This window comes from Xenopus laevis, chromosome 9_10S (genome assembly GCF_017654675.1).
Source record: "Xenopus laevis strain J_2021 chromosome 9_10S, Xenopus_laevis_v10.1, whole genome shotgun sequence".
Taxonomy (NCBI): Eukaryota; Metazoa; Chordata; class Amphibia; order Anura; family Pipidae; genus Xenopus; species Xenopus laevis.
Genome location: NC_054388.1, coordinates 6,678,969 through 6,699,659, shown reverse-complemented (window position 1 = coordinate 6,699,659; position 20,691 = coordinate 6,678,969). Strand labels below are relative to the sequence as shown.

At 42.4% G+C, this 20,691-nt stretch overlaps 1 protein-coding gene and 1 long non-coding RNA gene across 6 annotated transcripts in view; one reads left to right on the top strand and one right to left on the bottom strand.

Moving 5' to 3' along the window:
* LOC108702568 (acid-sensing ion channel 2) overlaps positions 1-20,691 on the bottom strand; it is a 245,866-nt gene that overhangs the window by 4,996 nt on the left and 220,179 nt on the right. For all 3 annotated transcript variants that reach the window (XM_018238120.2, XM_041579224.1, XM_041579225.1), the window contains 2 exons: positions 758-908; positions 256-312 (listed from right to left, as the gene is read on the bottom strand). In XM_018238120.2, the coding sequence (XP_018093609.1) occupies positions 256-312; positions 758-908 (208 nt within the window). The remainder of the gene's footprint in view (positions 1-255; positions 313-757; positions 909-20,691) is intronic.
* Positions 1-20,691, top strand: part of LOC108702569 — a 144,392-nt gene that overhangs the window by 118,041 nt on the left and 5,660 nt on the right. For all 3 annotated transcript variants that reach the window (XR_001933309.2, XR_005964810.1, XR_005964809.1), the window contains exon 3: positions 16,035-16,122. This is a non-coding gene — a long non-coding RNA (uncharacterized LOC108702569). The remainder of the gene's footprint in view (positions 1-16,034; positions 16,123-20,691) is intronic.

Here is a 20,691-nt window from a genome sequence, read left to right as displayed (position 1 = left end):
TCCTGTATTTGGGGTTGTCTTTGAGTAATATATTAAATTGGTGACACTGGTTATGTCTTTGTTTTGCTGTGGCCCAACTGGACTTTGAAGAGCTCATCAACCATTTATAGAAATGGCTTTTTTTATAAAGCTCCTTTTTTGTGCAAAATGTGTTGGAATGTTTTAAAATGACCACCGTACCCTTCTTTTCTCTTCTATACCAAGTGAACAGAATAAAAACGATAAAGAGGTTTAATCGTAGTCGTTGTCACTCACCCAGAGCAGGTTCAGCGCACTCCTTGTACTGCTCCGGGGTGCAGAATGGAGCATCACCTGTAAAATGAGACACCCAGTGGATAAACAGGGTATAGAGCGTAATGAAGAGAGAAGGTCTCATGCATTAAAGATCCACAGTGGTGCAAGTCTACACTGAACAGAATATAATACTTTGCATTGGATCAGAACTTTTATGCATTAGTCTGTATAACGCTCCCTGGCACTGAGCATCTGCTCATCCCTACAAGTTCCATGTGTTCTGGGAACATTGTCCCTAGTATATATAAGTCTTAGATCTTCTCTTAGTGTAAGTGGTAGGGGACAGGGGTGTAACTATAGAAGTAGTAGATGATATGGGTCCTGTGGGTACTGACTAAGTTTATGAAAAATTCCTTATTTCAAGAGTTTAGGGGGCCCTAATCTGATTTTGCAGTGGGGCCCAGTATTTTCTAGTTATGCCGCTGGGTATGTGCCAGGCCGACAAAGTTTAGCCATACTTCACCTGGCATATGCACCATCTTGCAGCCACAGTTTTCCACAATGTATCTGGTCTCACAGTCGATCCGACAGGCCGAAATACTGTAGACTGGGAAAAAGTCAGAGCCCAGCTCAGAAAATCGGCAGGCGCCCCATGGAGACGGGAGATAAGTGATCTGAAGGGAGAGAAGGAGAGAAGGGAGGTAAGTTAAGCTTTAGATAGTAATGTTCCCTTATATAATCCTCTTGTTATTTCTGCCGGATACAAAGAGAAGCTCGTTACACAGAGGAGTTCTTACTCCACTTCTGCCGATTCCAAGAAGAGTAAAACACAACCTGGAGAGCAGACTCAATACTTTTGGCCTCTTTTACAAAATCCAATAACTATTTTGTACTTTGCACCTTTACCCAATTGCAGTTGCTCCTTTTCTCCTCCCTGTGTATCAGCAGTGCCTGTGTTTGACTTTCATGGGATGTGGTTGGCACATGGGCACCCTCTAATAAGGCTAAGTGTCCTTATACCAGGGTTATGTACCGGAGACCGGGGATATTATGTCCTATCATTAGTCCCACTGGGGTTTCTGTCTTTAGCACCAGCTGGTAAATAAGAGAGAAGGACTGCAGAACAGACACAGAATCATTGAGAAGTGCAACTTTATTGAAACTACACACACGACATTACAGGTCCAATATAGTTGCAGTTCAGCGGTGATTCTGCATCTGTCCTCCAGTCCATTGCTCTTATTTGGTACCGAGCGCCCTTACAGAAATCACCTGTGTTGGTACCCCAAGATGTTGGTAAGATGAGTACATCATAGGATAATTCATATAGACCATGACCTCTGTAGTGCAACTGTCAGTTTTACTCTCAGGGGCCCAAGATGCCTTTTTCTGTAGCAGGGCAGGAGCTAGGGGTAAGCAGAAGGGGCACATGCCTCAGGCACAATTGGGTGGGAGGGCAATTACAGGGGAGCAATCCGTAAGTAAAGTTTTGGGACCAAGTGGTGGTGACACAATACACAGACTAAGCTGCAAAAGGAGGGGAATGTAGGGTGAATTGGCACCAACTCTACTTGGCTCAGCTCTGCTCTTTGGTCCATAGAAGTACCGGGAAGAATTCCAGTGGGCCCTTCTGACCCAACTCAGCTGCAATCTCTTATATACCCACAGTGCTCTGCCCCTGGTTGCATCATATACAGGTATGGGTGTTCTGGGTGCTGCTATATAAGAAATTGCACCGGCTGATACAGTTTGAGTTGCAAGAGGGATGGGTTGGGGTTGGTGCATGAGGGAGTGTTGAGTTGACCTTCAGAGATGTTACTGGTGGGTCCCAAGTGCCAAGTCTGATGCTGTTTCTACCCAAACGTATCCATTGCTGAGCTTTCTCGGCACAGCCTTCTTTGTGTTTATGATTCCGATCTTGTAATTATGTGCCTGTATCCCCTGCTGAGAAGCGACGCGCACCCTCCTCTCCCTCACTCCCTGTGAATATGAAGAGCTCTTGTGTGATTCACATTATCAGAGAGCTGCGTTCCCTGAGCTCCAAGTAAACAACCAAGATAATAACAAGCTGGAGGTGATGGGCACTCAATGTCTCCATGGGAGCAGCCGATCTATAAACAAGTTCCATGTAACATGGCCTCCCTCCTCAGTGCCGCCCCTCTCACTCCTCAGAACGACACTTAGAACCAAATCAGGCTAATTGGCACCAGGAGGCGCATTCAGATCCTTATGTGGCGCCCACAGAACTGAAATATTTACCTTCTGAAGGATCTGTCTGCTGCTTCTGCTCTGAAATTGAGCCTCAAAGGGCGATTTTACTAAATGTAAGTGCTACAGAAAGTGGTATCTCTCCTCTGTATTTTTACATTTTCCTCTGTACTCACTGCTGGTTCTGACTCTTGAAACAATGTAGCCGAATCCCTTTCTGCCAAGACTTCTATTTGCACAATGTTTTTCATGCTTCTTTGCAGTCAATTAATTGGCTGCTGTCAGCCTTGGGGCGCGATCCTTCTTTTTTAGGCCATATATGAGGGGCAAAGAGGGGCACTTGATGTGATTGGAGCGGGGAAAGAAGGGATACTTTATGTGCACACAATCGGCAGCACCTTGGTTTAAAGGGATTCTGATATACTTTTTATTTCTAAATTATACTGTTTACACTGCAAATAATTCACTCTACAATATAAGATTTAATTCCTGAACCAGCAAGTGTATTTAGTTGTAATATTGGTGTGTAGGTGCATCTCAGGTCATTTTGCATAGTCATGTGATTTCAGAAAGAGCCAGCACTTTAGGATGGAACTGCTTTCTGGCAGGCTGTTGTTTCTCCTACTCAATGTAACTGAATGTGTCTCAGTGGGACCTGGATTTTACTATTGAGTGCTGTTCTTAGATCTACCAGGCAGCTGTTATCTTGTGTTAGGGAGCTGCTATCTGGTTACCTTCCCATTGTTCTGTTGTCAGGCTGCTGGGGGTGATATCACTCCAACTTGCATTACAGCAGTAAAGAGTGACTGAAGTTTATCAGAGCACAAGTCACATGACTGTGGGCAGCTGGGAAACTGACAATATGTCTAGCCACATGTCAAATTTAAAAATTAAATATAAAAAAACTCTGCTCTTTTGAAAAAACAGATTTCAGTGGAGAATTCTGCTGGAGCAGCACTATTAAGTGATGCGTTTTGAAAAAAAAATAAATTCCAATGACAGTATCCCTTTAAGATACAGAGAGTCGAGAGGAGGAACATTAAATGCTAATGTAAATGGCAGGAGTTAATGATACGGAGGAGCCGATAAAGCAGGGGTAGAAGGGGAATGTCAGATCGCAGTCACCCCACGTGGCACAACAGGAGTCGTTTGCCCTGATGCCGAGCCCGATTGCCTTATGGCCCATCTGAGCGGCTGAGATAAGAGAAGCTCATCAGGGATATTGATGAATATGGTTTTTTTCTGCTTAACGGCGGCAATTACCCGGCTAAATACTGATTTTTTTTACAGAACAAAATAAAATGTCACTGTAAGCAACTTTCCAATATACATTCATTACAATCTGATTTATAACTTGCAATGTAATCTTCCGCAGATGGAGTTGCCCTTTAAATCCACATTCATTGCACCTAATATATTATCCAGACTGCAATATTGTGACGTTGTCTGGGACCAGCACTGTGTTTGGGTTGGGGCTGCCCTAGGCACGAGGCCTCCAACTGCAGAACAAAGGGGTGTAGGTATGGGACCCCTTATCCAGAATGATCAAGACCCGGGGTTTTCCAGACAAGGAATCTTTCTGTAATTTAGATCTCTTTATCTTAAAGGGGTTGTTCACCTTTGAGTTCACTAGTATGATGTAGAGACTGATATTCAGAGACAATTTGCAATTGGTTTTTATTATTTGTGGTTTTTGGGTTATTTAACTTTTTATTCAGCAGCTCTCCAGTCTGCAGTTTCAGCCATCTGGTTGCTAGGGTCCGAATTCCCCTAGCAACCATACATTGCTTTGAATAAGAGACTGGAATATAAATAGGAGAGGCCTGAACAGAAAGATGAGGGGTGATAAAAAGTAGCAATAACATTAAATGTGTAGCCTTGCAGAGCATTTGATTTTTTGATGGGGTCAGTGACCCCCCATTTGAAAGCAAGAAAGATTCAGAAGAAAAAAGTGAAATGAAAAAAAAAAAAAAAATAAGTAATGAAAACCAATGTCATTTAAACATTAAATAAACCCAATAGGATTGTTTTGCCCTAAATATGAATTCATTATATTTTAGTTAGAATCAACCACAAGGTACTGGGCTATTGTTACAGAGAAAAAAAGGAACAAATGTTTCGTCTTTGCTGCTTTGTATTCCTCATCTTTCTATTCAGGCCTCTCCTATTCATATTCCAGTCTCTTATTCACATCAATGCATGGTTGCTCGGGTAGTTTGGACCCTAGCAACCAGGAAAGCTGCTGAATAAAAAGCTAAATAACTCAAAAACCACAAATAATAATAAAAAGAAAACCAATTGCAAATTATCTCAGAATATCACTCTCTCTATAAAAGGCGAGCAACCTCTTTAAAGGGCAAGTAAACTCAAGCAGCTTTGTTGGTTTCCCTATAGAGCAGTCGGCGACTGTGTAGAGATTCGTATTGGATTTTAATTTTGCCTTTACATCCCCTTTACTGTTTCCAACTCCAGCTGCAGGGACAAAGATCATGGAGCCAGATTTAAACAGATAAACTGGGATTCTATTTGGAGGATTATTTTGCTGCAGCCACTGGTTCTGCAGAGTTGGAGAAAGTTTGTATTAAACAATACAAAAACTATAAAATCCACATTAGATTACATGACCACACAGGACCCAGTGCAGTCTGTATATTCTGATTATTAATCAGTCTTGTTGTATCGGCTTCTGGCAGATATTATTTGACTTGTGCTGTTTTGATCATTTATGACGATCCCTAAGCAGCCCAGACCACACTGAGCATGTGCACAGTCTTGGTCTTGCAAAGATGTATAACAAAGTTACAAGATGGTGACCCCCCTGTGGCCAACTTTGAAAGCATAAATCATTTGTTTGATTAGGCTTGTGGTGCAGTAAGTTCATGTTTATGTTTATTATACAAAATACAGCATTCCTAGCCTTATTCTGTTTTAGACTTTACTTCCCCTTTAAACTATTTAAATTGTTCTTCTTTTCTGTTTTCCTTTTCTTGTATCATAAGAGATGGATTAAATACGGGTCAACGAATATTATTCAGTAAGATCTGTCCATTCTCCATGATATCCCAATGCTTTTATATGAGGGGTGTGGCTGTTTGTGCCAGATGCTGCAATAGAGTGCGCTCCATCCATCCAGAATCAGAACCTACAGCAGCTGCACAAATGAACCCATTAGAGTCCAGTCGTTTACATTAACTCTGATGCAATTGTTCCTGTTGATGGGAACATACGTCTCGGCTGAATCTCCCATTAATCTCCATGATGCAGTTTTAGAGCTTCTACTCTATGGACTTTTCCTTCTTTCTCTGGTTTCCAATTATCTTTTTCCCCCTATTACCATTTATTTCTTATCTGTGCTGTTCCACCGCTGCCTCTCCGTACTCCATCAAAGGGGACATTACTCTGCTTCTTGTCGTGCCTTAGGTAACAATGTGCTCCGACTGTTACTCACAAGCAGGAACCGTCCTTTGTCTTTAAGTGTGGGAGCTGGGAACCCCTGTATCTGGCTGGCATAGATTTAAAGGACAAGGAAAGTTAAACTAAAGAAGTAGGTAGAAATGTTGTACATGATGTTTTGTGCTTCTGTACCAGCCCAAGGCAACCACAGCCCTTTAGCAGTAAAGATCTGTGTCTCCAAAGATGCCCCAGTAGCTCCCCATCTTCTTTTCTGCTGATTCACTGATTCACATGCTCTGTGCTGCTGTCACTTACTGAGCTTAGGGAGCCACTCACAATATACAGTACACATAGAATAGAAATGTCACACTATAAGGCTGATTAGTAATTAATACACATAATTACTACATGGCAGCACAGAAACCAGTGCAATTAGCATCAGAATTGAATAATCAGCAAACCTGTAGCATCAGCTTATATTACAGCCAGGGAAGCTCATTTTCTGCTGCTGGATAATTAGTGACGAGCCCTAAGCTTAGCTTCTCAACAGCCAATCAGAGCCCACTGAGCATGTGAGTGTCACAGACACTTTCCAAGATGGTGACCCCCTGTGACAAGTTTGAAGTCCTGGATCATTGCTGCTATTGACAAGCTCAAACTTTAGCCTCGTGCAATAAGTTCACTATATAAAATAGGACATTTTTAGCCACATACATTTTTAGGGTTTAGTTCTCCTTTAAAAGGAATGTTCGCCTTTAACATTTTAGTATGATGTAGAGAGTGATATTCTGAGACAATTTGCAGTTGGTTTTCATTTTTTTCATTGAGTTGTTTTTTGTTTTTTTTTTAGATGGGGTCAGTGACCCCATTTTAAAGCTGGGACGAGTCAGAAGAGAAGGCAAATTCATTAAAAAAATCAAGGTCAATTGAAAAGTCTCTTACAATTATCCATTCTATAACATACTAGTTAACTTAAAGGTGAACCACCCCTTTAAAGGAGAACTAAACCACCTTTCTAATAAAAACCCCTACCCTTCATAGTCCCCCCTGCACAGGAGTTAACACAAGTAAATACCCCTAAGCAGGTAATTACCCCTTGTTGCATAGTCAGCACAGCACAGCGGAGCTCACAGGCGCCATCTTTAGCCGCTTCGGTATTCTCAGTAAGGAAGCTCCGTATCGGCACATGCGCAGTTGGAGCATTTTCCCGGTTCGCTACAATTGCGCATGCGCCGAAAGTGGCCAAAATTACCGAAGCGCTGGAAGAAGACCCGAAGATTACAGTGGCTAAAGCTCTGCTGCGCTGACTCTGCAATGAGGGGTATAGATATGGGTCTGCGGGTTGTGGGTCTCATCTAAATTCCTTATCTTATGTAATATTGTTAGTGATGGGCGAATTTGGGCTGTATCGCGGAAAAATTAGCGAAAAATTCGGGAAACAACGCAGGCAGTTCGTTTTTGATGCAGGCGTCCATTTTTTTTTGGACGCGGACGAATTTTCGCAGCTGTTTCACAAATGTATTCGTCGGCAATTCACAGCGAATTTGCGCCTGGCGAATAAAATCGGCCATCACTAAATATGGTCTATATTTTACTCCTTTAAAACTTGTTTCAGTCCCGCCCACTTTTGATGACATCACTTCCGGTTTGATAGTGGTCGGCAGGTTGCGGGTCGGGTTGTGGATAAGGCAGTTGCGGGTCCGGATCTCTCATATTTACAAAGTGAGTAAATTTGCGGGCTGCGGGTCCGGGTAGGACTTTACCCTTTAGTAAATATACCTACGCAAGTCTCCTTCAGTGTAGTAGTAGTAATACTACAGTAGTAATAGCAGGATAGTTTAGTGTAACTAACAGGGGGAGGGTGTAACCGGAACAGCTCCCTCCTCGGGGGTGTAACTAGATATTACAGGGCCCCACAGCAAATGAATTCTAGGGCCCCCATATACAGAGGTTGTCCTTTTTTTACATATACATTTATTACATACATTATTTAGGGCCCTATGGGCAGTGGCGTAACTAGATGTTGCTGGGCCCCACAGCAAATTAATTTTAGGGCCCCCAACATATCCAGTGTTTGTCCTGTTTTACCAATATATGTTAAAATTGCTCATCAATGAGAGCCTCATGGGGCCCCCTGTACCTCCTGGGCCCCCCTGCAGCCGCAGGGTCTGCTTCCTCTGTAGTTACGCCCCCTGCCTATGGGGCCCCCATATACCTCCTGCAGCCGTAGGGTCTGCTTCCTCTATAGTTACGCCCCTGGCTCCCCCTCAGTGACTGCAGTAAGGAAACTGCACGTCTGGAGCAGTAGGGGCCCCGGTGCATCCGAGCCTGGAAGAGGGTAAGTTACGTTACTGGTCAAATACCCAACATCCTATACAGTTAAAAGGGAATGGATAGGGCAGTTGCGAGACCTGTTATCCAGAATGCTCGATACCTGGGGTTTTCTGGATAACAGAATCTGTAATTTGGATCTTCATACCTTAAGTCTACTAGAAAATCATGTAAACATTAAATAAACCCAATAGGCTGGTTTTGCTTCCAATAAGGATTAATTATGTCTTAGTTGGGCTCAAGTACAAGCGACTGTTTTATTATTACACAGAGTCTATGGGAGACGGACTTTCTGCAATTTGGAGCTTTCTGGTTAATGGGTTTCCCATACCTGTGAGATGCCCAGCATTTCATTTGGTTTTGGTACCCAAGTGTCTCATCACCGGGGGCAGAGGCTGGATGTGCCCACACGTATTTCATTTGGGCCCAGACTTGAGAAATGGCTCATGAGGGACACGGCGAGGCCCAGCAGTCACTAATCATAACGGACACGGCTAATTAGGGAACGAGTTGATGAATAGAATGATGATTCAGCAGAGGAAGGAGATTAAAGGCGGGGGAGCGGCTGGGAAAGACATTGCTGATGGGCACGGGAGGTGACACTTTTTTTTTTTAGCTGCAGGCTCTACACAATACCCTCTATCTACTCACCCAAAGACCAGGGCTAAGCTTTGTGCGGCCCCAGAAAGAGCTGGGAGACTACCCGTGCCTGCTGACCAATAGATTGTAGGGATTATTATTATTAACATGTATTTAGAGATGCACCAAATCCAGGATTCGGTTGGGGATTCGGCCTTTTTCAGAAGTAATCAGATTCGGCCGAATCCTTCTGCCTGGCCGAACTGAATCAGAATCCTAATTTGCATATGCAAATTAGGGGCAGGGAAGGAAATGACTGTCACAAAAAAGAAAGTAAAAAAATGTTTTCCCCTTCCCGCTCCTAATCTGCATAAACAAATTAGGATTGGGTATGGTATTCGGCCGAATTTTTCGCAAAGGATTCGGCCTAATCTTTCGCAAAGGATTGGGCCGAAGCTTTCGCAAAGGATTGGGCCGAAGCTTTCGCAAAGGATTGGGCCGAAGCTTTCGCAAAGGATTGGGCCGAAGCTTTCGCAAAGGATTGGGCCGAATCCAAAATAGTGGATTTGGTGCACCCCTAATAGATTGGTTCCATTGCTGCAGTTGCCAAGCACCCAGGTGCCTTTATATAGATGGGACGATACAGGGGGACACAATCACATTAATGGGGTGAATTCCTAGAGCAAGAGTATAGAGAACAGAACCCTGGTCAGAAATCGTTTTATCATTTGGGCTCATCAGAACTCAACGAGAACCCCCTTAGTGACCCTGCGACTGTACCATGTCCAAGTGAGAATAGACTGAGACTAATAGGAGGTGCGGGGAGTTACTCATACCCGAGAATTGCTGGGAATTCTCTCCCACATGTGCTTAGAGGTTGGCGAGAGCTTGGCATTCTGTAGGATTTCTGTGCCTTTGTATGGATAATAATAATAATAATAATAGTAATAATGGAATATTTCTACAGCACTTTGCTCCCCAAGGCACATAGAGATTCAGTGACCTTTCTATGGTGCAGGGAGTGGGTAATGGCATCCAAGGTTGCTAATAAAAACACTATATAAATGCTGAGAGCTGGAAGTGCTAATGGGGAGCAAAAGTGCACCCGTTAGTGTCCAAACAACACAACACAATACTTGGCATTGCTGAGCCCCTGGCAACATGGAGATCAGAGACAGGAGCCTCCGCAACACTCGCTGCACAAGAGAAACATTCCCCTGGAGAACACAGAGAAGAGAGTCGCACAAACAGACCCGTCTCATGTCATCGAAATGTCAGCTTTGTGGCCACGCCGCCCCTCGTTATGAGCAGTAATCCTGCAGGACAACGTTATGAGCTTTCAGTAACCGTATAATATAATACTTCTGTAATGGATCTGCCTGCGGGTTACTATGGGGCTGGTTTTACCAGGGAATCCAGAGGGATTAACAGCAATTTCAGATTTTCTCCATTTATTAACACTTGCTTGACCAACATGAAAGAGTTTTAACCAACTGACAAATGAAGCAATGCGGATACAAGTCAATTTAGCAGAATGTGTTTGACCTGTAGAACTCCATACTGCCCTATGGTTCAGCAGCAGTGATGGGTGAATTTCTCCCATTCTGAAACAGCGAAAAATTTGAGTACTCCCTTATAATACATGAGTGATACTCAGAGTTCCCTGTATAACTCAGCCTGCAGCCTTGTGTCTTTATATGGTCACAGAACAACCCCTCAGTGACTTCTAATATCCTTATCATTTACCGTAGGGGGTACATTATCCCTTATAATACATGAGTGATAATCAGAATTCCCTGTATAACTCAGCCTGCAGCCTTGTGTCTTTATATGGTCACAGAACAACCCCTCAGTGATTTCTGATATCCTTATCATTTACAGTAGGGGGTACATTATCCCTTATAATACATGAGTGATACTCAGAGTTCCCTGTATAACTCAGCCTACAGCCTTGTGCCTTTATATGGTCACAGAACAACCCCTCAGTGACTTCTAATATCCTTATCATTTACCGTAGGGGGTACATTATCCCTTATAATACATGAGTGATACTCAGAGTTCCCTGTATAACTCAGCCTACAGCCTTGTGCCTTTATATGGTCACAGAACAACCCCTCAGTGACTTCTAATATCCTTATCATTTACCGTAGGGGGTACATTATCCCTTATAATACATGAGTGATACTCAGAGTTCCCTGTATAACTCAGCCTGCAGCCTTGTGTCTTTATATGGTCACAGAACAACCCCTCAGTGACTTCTAATATCCTTATCATTTACAGTAGGGGGTACATTATCCCTTATAATACATGAGTGATACTCAGAGTTCCCTGTATAACTCAGCCTTGTGCCTTTATATGGTCACAGAACAACCCCTCAGTGACTTCTAATATCCTTATCCATTACAGTAGGGGGTACACTATCCCTTATAATACATGAGTGATACTCAGAGTTCCCTGTATAACTCAGCCTGCAGCCTTGTGCCTTTATATGGTCAGAGAACCCCTCAATGATTCTAATATCCTTATATTTCAGTGGTTGGTACATTATTCTTTTTCCATTTGTGTTATTACAGAACAAAATGCTTTTTTGCACGGATCGCAGTAACATAACAGCTTTTGATCGTTACTTTGTGAGCCGCTGCCCTGGAGGAATTTGGAAGTGGAATATGCGCACATACGGACTGACAGATGGAATAAGAAAGCGCAATTGGAGTTAATGACCCTCGGTGCAGCCGACCAACGGCACAACGACAGCTTTGCTTTCAAACCTCCGGTGCCTTGTTTGGGATCTGCAGAGGTGTGCGCCATAATCGAGATTTGGACAATCGATACAAAAGTCATTCCCCCCCCACTACAACTTGGATTTTAATCAGACGGAAAACCTGTTTAGATCAGCACATGAGCGGCTGCCATCAGGTCCCTGTACAGATGAATTTGTCAATTAAAAAGATTCTTTGGCCTGAAAAAACAACTGCAAAGGAGAAACCAGGGCAAGTAAATACATTTTCTCTTACAGTCTGTCATTAAAAGAGCAGCTGATTCGTTTTAATCACAGCACCCCATTCCAAAATCTGTCATCCAGAATGCTTGAGACTTGGGGTTTTCTGCATAAGGGATCTTTCTGTAATTTGGATCTCCGTATCAGAAGCCTGCTAAAACATCATTTCATTATGAAACAAACCCAACTGTTTTGCCTCCAGTAAGGATTAATTATATCTTAGTTGGGATCAAGTATAAGGGTTTTATTATTAAAATCATTTAAAAATTGGAATTAGTAGAGTAAAATGGAGAGATGGCTTTTCTGGAGTTTTCTGGATAACGGGTTTCCGAATATTCAAAGTCACAGAGGAGATCAATGACACTAGGAAGGCCACCCCTCTCTTTATATTGGTGACATATAGTCATAATGAAAAGTGCCAGTTGGTTAGCACCCCCTTTGAAACTCCTAGCTCCGTAAATATTGAGGCTTATAGTCCGGTCCACCATCAGAAATCATAAGGCATCATACTACTTACATAACATGTCCCTAGAGGCCTGAATTATTAACGCACTGGCCACCTACCAGGGTGATGGTCCCTGTGAACCAAGTAGAATTTGGACTCCAGCTAAGATATTATACTCATCTATTTGACCAAGCCCCAGATTATCCCCAGCCATACAGACATCCTTGATATGTTCCCAACCTCAACAAGACCTGCTTCTTTAAACTGGACTGTTGCATCAGTTGAGACCCCTGACTAGTCTCTTACCTTATCCCCTGGCCCCTCCATAAAGGTCATGCTCAGAGTTTTGGCCTACGTCCCATAGTTTCCATTCTACATTGACCATGCCCAGATCCACCTCTTTCCATCCAATTTGGTGGTCCTTCAGATCAGGATTGACCCACCTTCAACAATAGATGAAGGTCCACCCTCTGCTTTATCTAGACATTTAGCTTCCTCTGTCCCAAAATGTTACTAGTGGATCATTAACACACTCTTTCCTACTGTGTTCAAGTTCAATGAGTGTTGTGACCTGTCCCAAATTTGCACCTTCTATATTCTTGAGTCATCCCTGATCAGCCTCTGGGTCTCATATTTTCTGGCCATCACCATGAAACAATGTCTATTTAATTGGACAATTTAGCATAGGTATGGGATCCTTTATCCAGAAAGCTCTAAACTATGGGAAGACCCAATTTTATCCAGATAATCCAAAAATATTTCCTTTTTCTGTGTAATAATAAAACAGTCGCTTGTACTTGATCCCAACTAAGATAGAATTAATCCATATTAGAAGCAAAACCAGCCTATTGGGTTTATTTAATGTTTATATGATTTTCTAGTAGACTTAAGGTATGAAGATCCGAATTACATAAAGATTCCTTATCCGGAAACCCCAGATCCAGAGCATTCTGGATAACAGGTTTGTAGGGATAATGTTTTGCTATATAGGCAGCGTATTACCTTGTTGCTCCTAGACCGACCCAGACCCAACAAAGACATTCCAATGGCAGTACAAAGAGTTAGAGAGACTATACATTGAAATACAGAGAAAACATGACAATTGGGATACTATAAAGAAATGATGGGCACGTCGCTGTTATATGAAAAGGCAAAGTAGAACGTCCCCAGATTATTATGTATAAAGAGCTACGACATGAAAGGCCGAGACGAGAGACATGAAACATCCGACATCTCTTTGTGACAGGGGAAAACACAAATCCTCAAAGAGCATCACAAATATTACAACAGTCTCTTTCATCTGAACAAAGGTTGTGTTGCTTGTAAACCTCAGAGTTTGTGGTTTGTTAAAGGAAAAATATAGGTAATTATATATTTTTTAAAAATACATAGGAATGTATTTTTTAAGACAGTAGGGCATGAAGCTATAGCTTACTGTGCCTAGAATTTTCCTTCTGTGTGTCTGTATATGAGATGTATGAGAAAGGAAGCTGCCATATTGATTGCCTTAAACAGTACAGTATCGGGGTATAGCTTATTGTGTGCCAAGAACATTCCTTCTCTGTATATTTGTATTTATACATATGGGAAGGAGGTGCCATATTGATTCCGTTAGACAGTACAGTATGAGGGTATAGTTTGTGTGCCCAGAACATTCCTTCTCTGTATATTTGTATTTATACATATGGGAGGAGGAGGTGCCATATTGATTCCGTTAGACAGTACAGTATGAGGGTATAGTTTATTGTGTGCCCAGAACATTCCTTCTCTGTATATTTGTATTTATACATAAGGGAAGGAGGTGCCATATTGATTCCCTTAGACAGTACAGTATGAGGGTATAGCTTATTGTGTGCCCAGAACATTCCTTCTCTGTATATTTGTATTTATACATATGGGAGGAGGTGTCATATTGATCCCCTTAGACAGTACAGTGTGAGGGTATAGTTTATTGTGTGCCCAGAACATTCCTTCTCTGTATATTTGTATTTATACATATGGGAGGAGGAGGTGCCATATTGATTCCCTTAGACAGTACAGTATGAGGGTATAGCTTATTGTGTGCCCAGAACATTCCTTCTCTTGTTATAGACTACAGCCGTGACCAGAGCCGGCCCGATTCGGCACAGCCCGGTTATTGGGGACCCCTGGTATAGATTATTGCATAAAATACCATTAGACCTGGAGGTTTAGTATCTAGGGATACTAGAATACTGCTTTCAATTGCTGCCACAGTTGCAAAGACCATTCAAAATGTTAAATTGATGTATATTGCAAAGTTGCTTAGAATCACAAGAAAATCATATTTCTACCCGCATTAGATATATAATGGAATTTCTTTTATATGGTGGTTTCAGCTTCAACGGCAAAGCCAGGAGCCTGAACTTCTAAAAATATGAAAGCCCTCTCCATTATTCACAGGGGTACCAGCTTTTGATACCATTTTCTTTTATGCCAAATTTGTCAGACGGTGTTGCAGCCTGGTGACCTTGAGAAACCTACACGGTAATTGTCAATACAGAAGACTGAAAGGCACAATGTCCGGAACCAAAGAAGAAGATTGACCACCGGTCCAGTCTGAGCCTGAGGTATCAACGTTACAGTGAGTCAATTAATCTGTGAATAACAGAGAAGCTTCATGCATAATTCATGGGCTGAAAAGAATAAGATGGAAGTGGTTTTGGGATGGCTGGAAATGAGTTGGTGGAGGGCACAGACCAGTTGCTGATTAACCGCCTGGCTCCGTCTGTCCTGCAGTCACAGCTGGCTTGGAAAGTGAGAATGAAATCGGGAGGTTCAGAGCAGATGCACAAACTGAGACGAGTGCAGCATCTAATAAGTCCTCGGATGCCACAGAGAGGACTCACCAAGATTGATCTGGCACAGGTCCATCTTTGGAGGGCTGAGGTCATTCAGTAGAAAAATTTTATGAAACCTTCCAAAGTTTTTTCTTTATTTCTTACTAATGAACAACCTCAAATACCCAGAGAGATGCTTAAACACCCCTTTGGCTCTTTTCTAGTCTACACTTGCCTCTTGTCCTGCTCTCCTGGTATTTCTTATCTACAAAATATTATCCCTTATTGCTTAGGTTTGGGGAATGTTTAGGCTCATGCACCTTTCAAGGTCCAACATTTGGTCAGAGCGCCCCTCACTGCCTAACAAGGGTACAGACACATCAATAATCCTCCAACCCAAACTTGCCTTTCACCTTCTCCTCACAATATATGACTGTTCTATAAAAATAGCCACCTTCTTCTCTAGTTATACCTTTATGACAGGGTAGGACTGGCATGCCAGAATACAATTGTATCTCCCAGTAGGTCTCACCCTGGAGAATCCTATTGGCCATGTTTTATTTCTACCATAAGCCTATATGACCTCTACACCATTTGGCACTATCTCAGTCTAGTTTCTGTAGGAGTGAGCCCTGGATCTCATGTTCTTTGATGGACCCTAGGAGGCCCAGTCTGACATGGTTTGCCTTAGCATTCATTATTACAGCTACCCAACCCTCTATGGTAGCTTCATCCCACATGGATTTAGTACTACTGTTTGCAAGTAGCAAAAGGTCATCTAAAAATGTTCTCTGATGCACCCTAGGAGGCCCAGTCTGGCACGGTTTGCCTTTGCATTCATTATTACAGCTATCCAACCCTCTGATACTTCTAGAGCTTCATACAACTTGGATTTACTACTACTGGTACTGAATTAGTAGCAGTAGGTCATCTAAGAATGAAATTTTAATATGATTTAGGCATTTACTTTGTTATGCGTGGGTGTTTGCCAAAAAGAGACCGTTATTGCTTATCCCTGTCTTCATACGCTCTTCTATTTATCTTCCAGATTCTTTCACATAACTGATGGGTGAGCCATTTGTGATCCAGAGAGACAGAACCACAAAGGAACTGGGCTGGAAGGCGACATATTAAAGGTAACTGAAGTTTTATTAGATACTCCTGGTAAGATTTCCCTCTTGGTAAAGAAGGGAGAAGAAGCAGCAGTGCAATCATGTCTGAACTGATCATCTCACAGACATGGAGGAGAAAATCAGCACCCGGGAGGGCTCTGTAAAATATTATTTACAGAAACACGAACCTGACCAAGATGTGTGTTTTTACATTAAAGCAGCGGCTCCCAAACGGCAAGAGGCTTTGTGGGACCGAGAGCAGTGGCTGGGTGGGGGGGCAACCTAAAGACCATTACCAATAAGATTTAAGAAGAACCATTGTTTTAACATAATCCTAGAAGTCCAATTTAAAGGAGATGGAAAGCCTATTAACCAAGGGGTGCCAAAATGCTCTCCATGTCTTGGGAGATTCTTGCTTTATCTTTGACTTGGATGAAGAATCCCTTATGAAAGGGGGTACCCTTCTGTCTTCCAGATCACTGCAGTTCAGGAATACTGATGTAACCAACATATAATGATCTAGAAAACAAGGTCCACATTCACAATGTATTGCTAAGGAAGTGCTCAACACCACCCTGCTGATGCTTTTTAGCCCGAAAATGCTAGAGCTAAAAACGTGCCATCTGCCTCACCAGGCTCCAATGTATGTTCTCACTCTGCAGAAAACCTGAATACACAATAGAGACGGGTAACAACATTAATCTTCTGCGTTACTGGATGATATACTTGTGGTTAATGAACTGACTGTACAGACAGAAAAATAAGTACATTATTGCTATTGTAGGGAACAAGACAATTTGAGAACAAAAGCACAGGGACGAAACTATTGCTGTAACATAGTGTTCATTCATTCACGTGAAAAGAACCTACATCAATGCTTGATGGTCTTCTGTAGGGTTCCTGGCTAGTGTATGGAGTCATGTCAAGGGCCAAGGAACTAGTTAGGGATTAAAGCAAACAAGTACTGTTCCTCTCCCATGTAGACAGTACAGATTAATGTGTGTACCAACATTCTTTCCCCAAATGTTTGTATTCACTTCTATACATGGGTAGACGTTGCCATCTTGCTTCCATTCGACAGGGCATTATCAAATTATAGCGAGTGTGCACCTTCTCTTAATATTTGTATTTATATGAGGGGTGGAGATGACCTCATTGTATTCGGGTACAGCTTATTGTGTGTAAGGCTGCAATAAGAGGGTGCTCCAGTCTGGGAACCTGTGGCAAAGTGGGCTCAAGAGGGGCAACCTTTCATGTAGAGTGGAGGGGTTTGGGCCGATTGTAGATTTTGGTATAATGGGTAGTATGATGCCCCCATGATCCCTTATTGTGTGTGCAGAACATATCTTCTCTGTATATCTGTATTTGTAAATATGTGTTGGAGGCCACCATACTGTTTCCTAAGATTACTAGTATAGAATGGTATAGGTCACAAAACATTCCTTACTTGAATATCTGTAGTTACACATATGTAGGTATGTGTTAATCTGACCCACCAAAGGTTTGTTCCCCTGGAATTCTGCGTGACCACTAGTCAACATGCTAGAGCCAAAGACAGCAGTGTTATGTCCCCTTAAATAAACACAGACTGAGAAAATGTCAGAATAGCAGACAACTGTGTAGAAAACCCAAATAAACTGATTGCAAACAAGGCCATAAATCACCAGAATTCCATCTGATAAATGGCTTCTTGCAGTCTGAACCATCAGGGGTTTGTGCTGTGTATCTGCTCCCCAGAGAAGGAGTCAGACAGAGATGAAGTACATTTGTAAAGGAAGAACATGTTAATGCCAAGTCTGATTTTGTACACAAGCCAAGTGACACTAGAAATGCTGCTGCACGGTCTACATCTAGGGCGGACAAAGGGTAGTTGTTGTTAAAATACAACTGCCTGAATCCCAAGGATGCTCTAAGTTATCTATGAACCATCTGGCTTGTGCTGAACATCCTTGGGCTCTTGTCTAACATCCTAGCCTGTTGGGAAGGGGTAAAAGGTGGCAACATACGTAAAGGTTTCGTCTAGTTTGGATGTGGCCTGTCTGAAAATGGTCACCGGAGATGACAGTTTGGAACAAATTAGCATCAACGTGGTCTGTCCTGGTAAAGGATGGAAGAATGATGGAAACTGCTTGGGAGTGTCCGAATAGGGGAAAAGCCACCTACAAAAATTGGCATGGACATTGTCTGTCCTGGTAAAGGATGGAAGAATGATGGAAACTGCTTGGGAGTGTCCGAATAGGGAAAAAGCCACCTACAAAAATTGGCATGGACATTGTCTGTCCTGGTAAAGGATGGAAGAATGATGGAAACTGCTTGGGAGTGTCCGACTGGAGGAAAAGCCACCTACAAGAGATTGGCATGGACATGGTCTGTCCTATAGAACTAGGAATGATGGAGACCCATTGAGGAGGTCCAGATAGAGAAATGGCCACATACATTGGTGCCTCTGATGGAAAATTCTCAAAGGTACTAGTTGGCATTGAAAAACCTGCAAGTGTTGAACTCTTGCACCAACTAAGATTCAAGTTGTGACAGCAGTTAATATTGAACTTTACCACACTAAGGGTTCACACAAATGTCAAGAAAGACATCATAGCTCTACAGTGGGACTTACGGTTGCCTAGAATATCAAGTATATTTTGGACTACGTTTTATGGATCTAAGTTGACCAGTGAGCTTATAGAGACAACTTGTGTCATTTTGCTAGGAGTGTGTATTGTGTTAGAACTGCTGGCCAACACAAAAGGTTAACACAACCCCTCCCAATTCCCTCCCTTGATCTCGAGGAACCAAGATATTAAAGAACAATTTATATTTTAAGCACTTGGATGACTTCCTTTCTCCCTCGGCCTGCACAGGGGTCAGTGCTACCTGTCTTTCTGTCTCTGCCTTGTGGAGATCGCAATCAGTTTTGTTAAACACAGATCAGTGAGCATCAACCTTGCACATAAATCAGTCGCGTAATGCAGGACTTTAGTCAGCTAGAAGGAAGCACCAAAAAAAGGCAGACATTAACGGGTGCACAGACTTCTCAATGGTAAATTAGACAATTTTTGTTTGATGTACGGTCATGCCAACATGGTCATAGCAGTAGGCACAGAGGACCCAGTGGTGGGTGGGTGTTTAAAGTATATTAGATATGCTGAAAGTTTAGGTGTGGGCATGGACACTATAAAAAGAGGTCCAGTAAAATTCTAGGTCCTGCACGCTTTCATACGCAGCAGGACATTAGGAGAAGAACCTTGTACATTACTCACTACGGTTTCAGTTGAAATATCTCTCAATATAAAATAATGGATCTGCCATGTCAACTTCCATTCCAACTATTAGAGATTAAATAGTGAAACCTCTACATTACACTGATTCAGTTCCTCCTTGCCATTAAAATAATGCAACATTTCCAAATACATTAGGAAGTACTCCCTGCTGGCGGATGATGGTTGGCTTGAAGATGACACTTCTGATAAAGTGCTGCGTTTTAGCATCCAAATGGAACATTTCACTCTGAGTGATAAGGAGACTGCTGTTCCTTTGTGTGTAGGTCGGTGACCGAAGGGCCCCATTCTACTTGTTGGCAAGGTCCACTACCCAGGGGACCATTGAGCTAAGAATTGGGGGACCCCAGAGGGAAGTCCCTGCTAACAGTAGTATAAGGCGCCATGATTGCTGGTGGAGCCACCACCCGGGGGGAGAGAACAGATTAATTACCATCTATTGGTAGATAAAAATCCATCTATTGGTAACCTCTCCAACAAAAATGTCACCTTTGAACCCTTGCTCTTACACAGATATTTAAAATGATGTAACTTGGCTGGTGATGGGTGCTGGTAACCCCTTAACACCACATGGCGTCTATTGAACTGATGTCTTGCATAACATTTGTATACAAACCGAAAATATGGCAGAGGATGTAGCCATAAAGGAGTTAACATATATATATAATTCTTCTTTCAGATTACAGTAATTAAGTTACATTTTCCATGGCTCGGTCGTCCTACTGAGCGTACGGTTGGGGTTGAAGACCTTGATGGAATAACTTCCCTCAAAATAGAATGCACATTGCTAATGTTAGCTTGGAAGAAATCAGAGTGAAATGTTGAAGTGGGAAGGGATATTTCAGGTTGAAAAATACAGCTGAAATTGCTGCGCAACTGAAATTGGGGGTTGTATAGGTTTTTAAGCTTTGATCTTTCTTCCTTGTTGGTTAATACCAATGAACCAAGTGTCTATAAAGGTTACCCTGGTCATGATATAAAGTATTTAGTAGTGATGTGCCTAAAGCAGTGGTTCCCAAAATATAGGGCTTGCTTAAGTAGCACATTGAACGTTTATTTATTTGCTGTCCTACAGTTTCTAGGAACCATGGATGAACGGTTGAGGTGTTCTTATATCTGTAACCTTGTGATGAGCTAAGTGGGACCATACGAAATTGTAGAATTGAAAAAAACAAAGTTTTATGACTGCTGGTGTAAAGCAAGTGAACTTTCTGATCTGTTAACTGCTCATTCAAGTGGCTTCTTCAGTTGTTTTAGGCTTACCGCTACTAAATACTGTCTTAGGATCAAGTGTCCAGCACAGAGCCTGAGGTGGGGA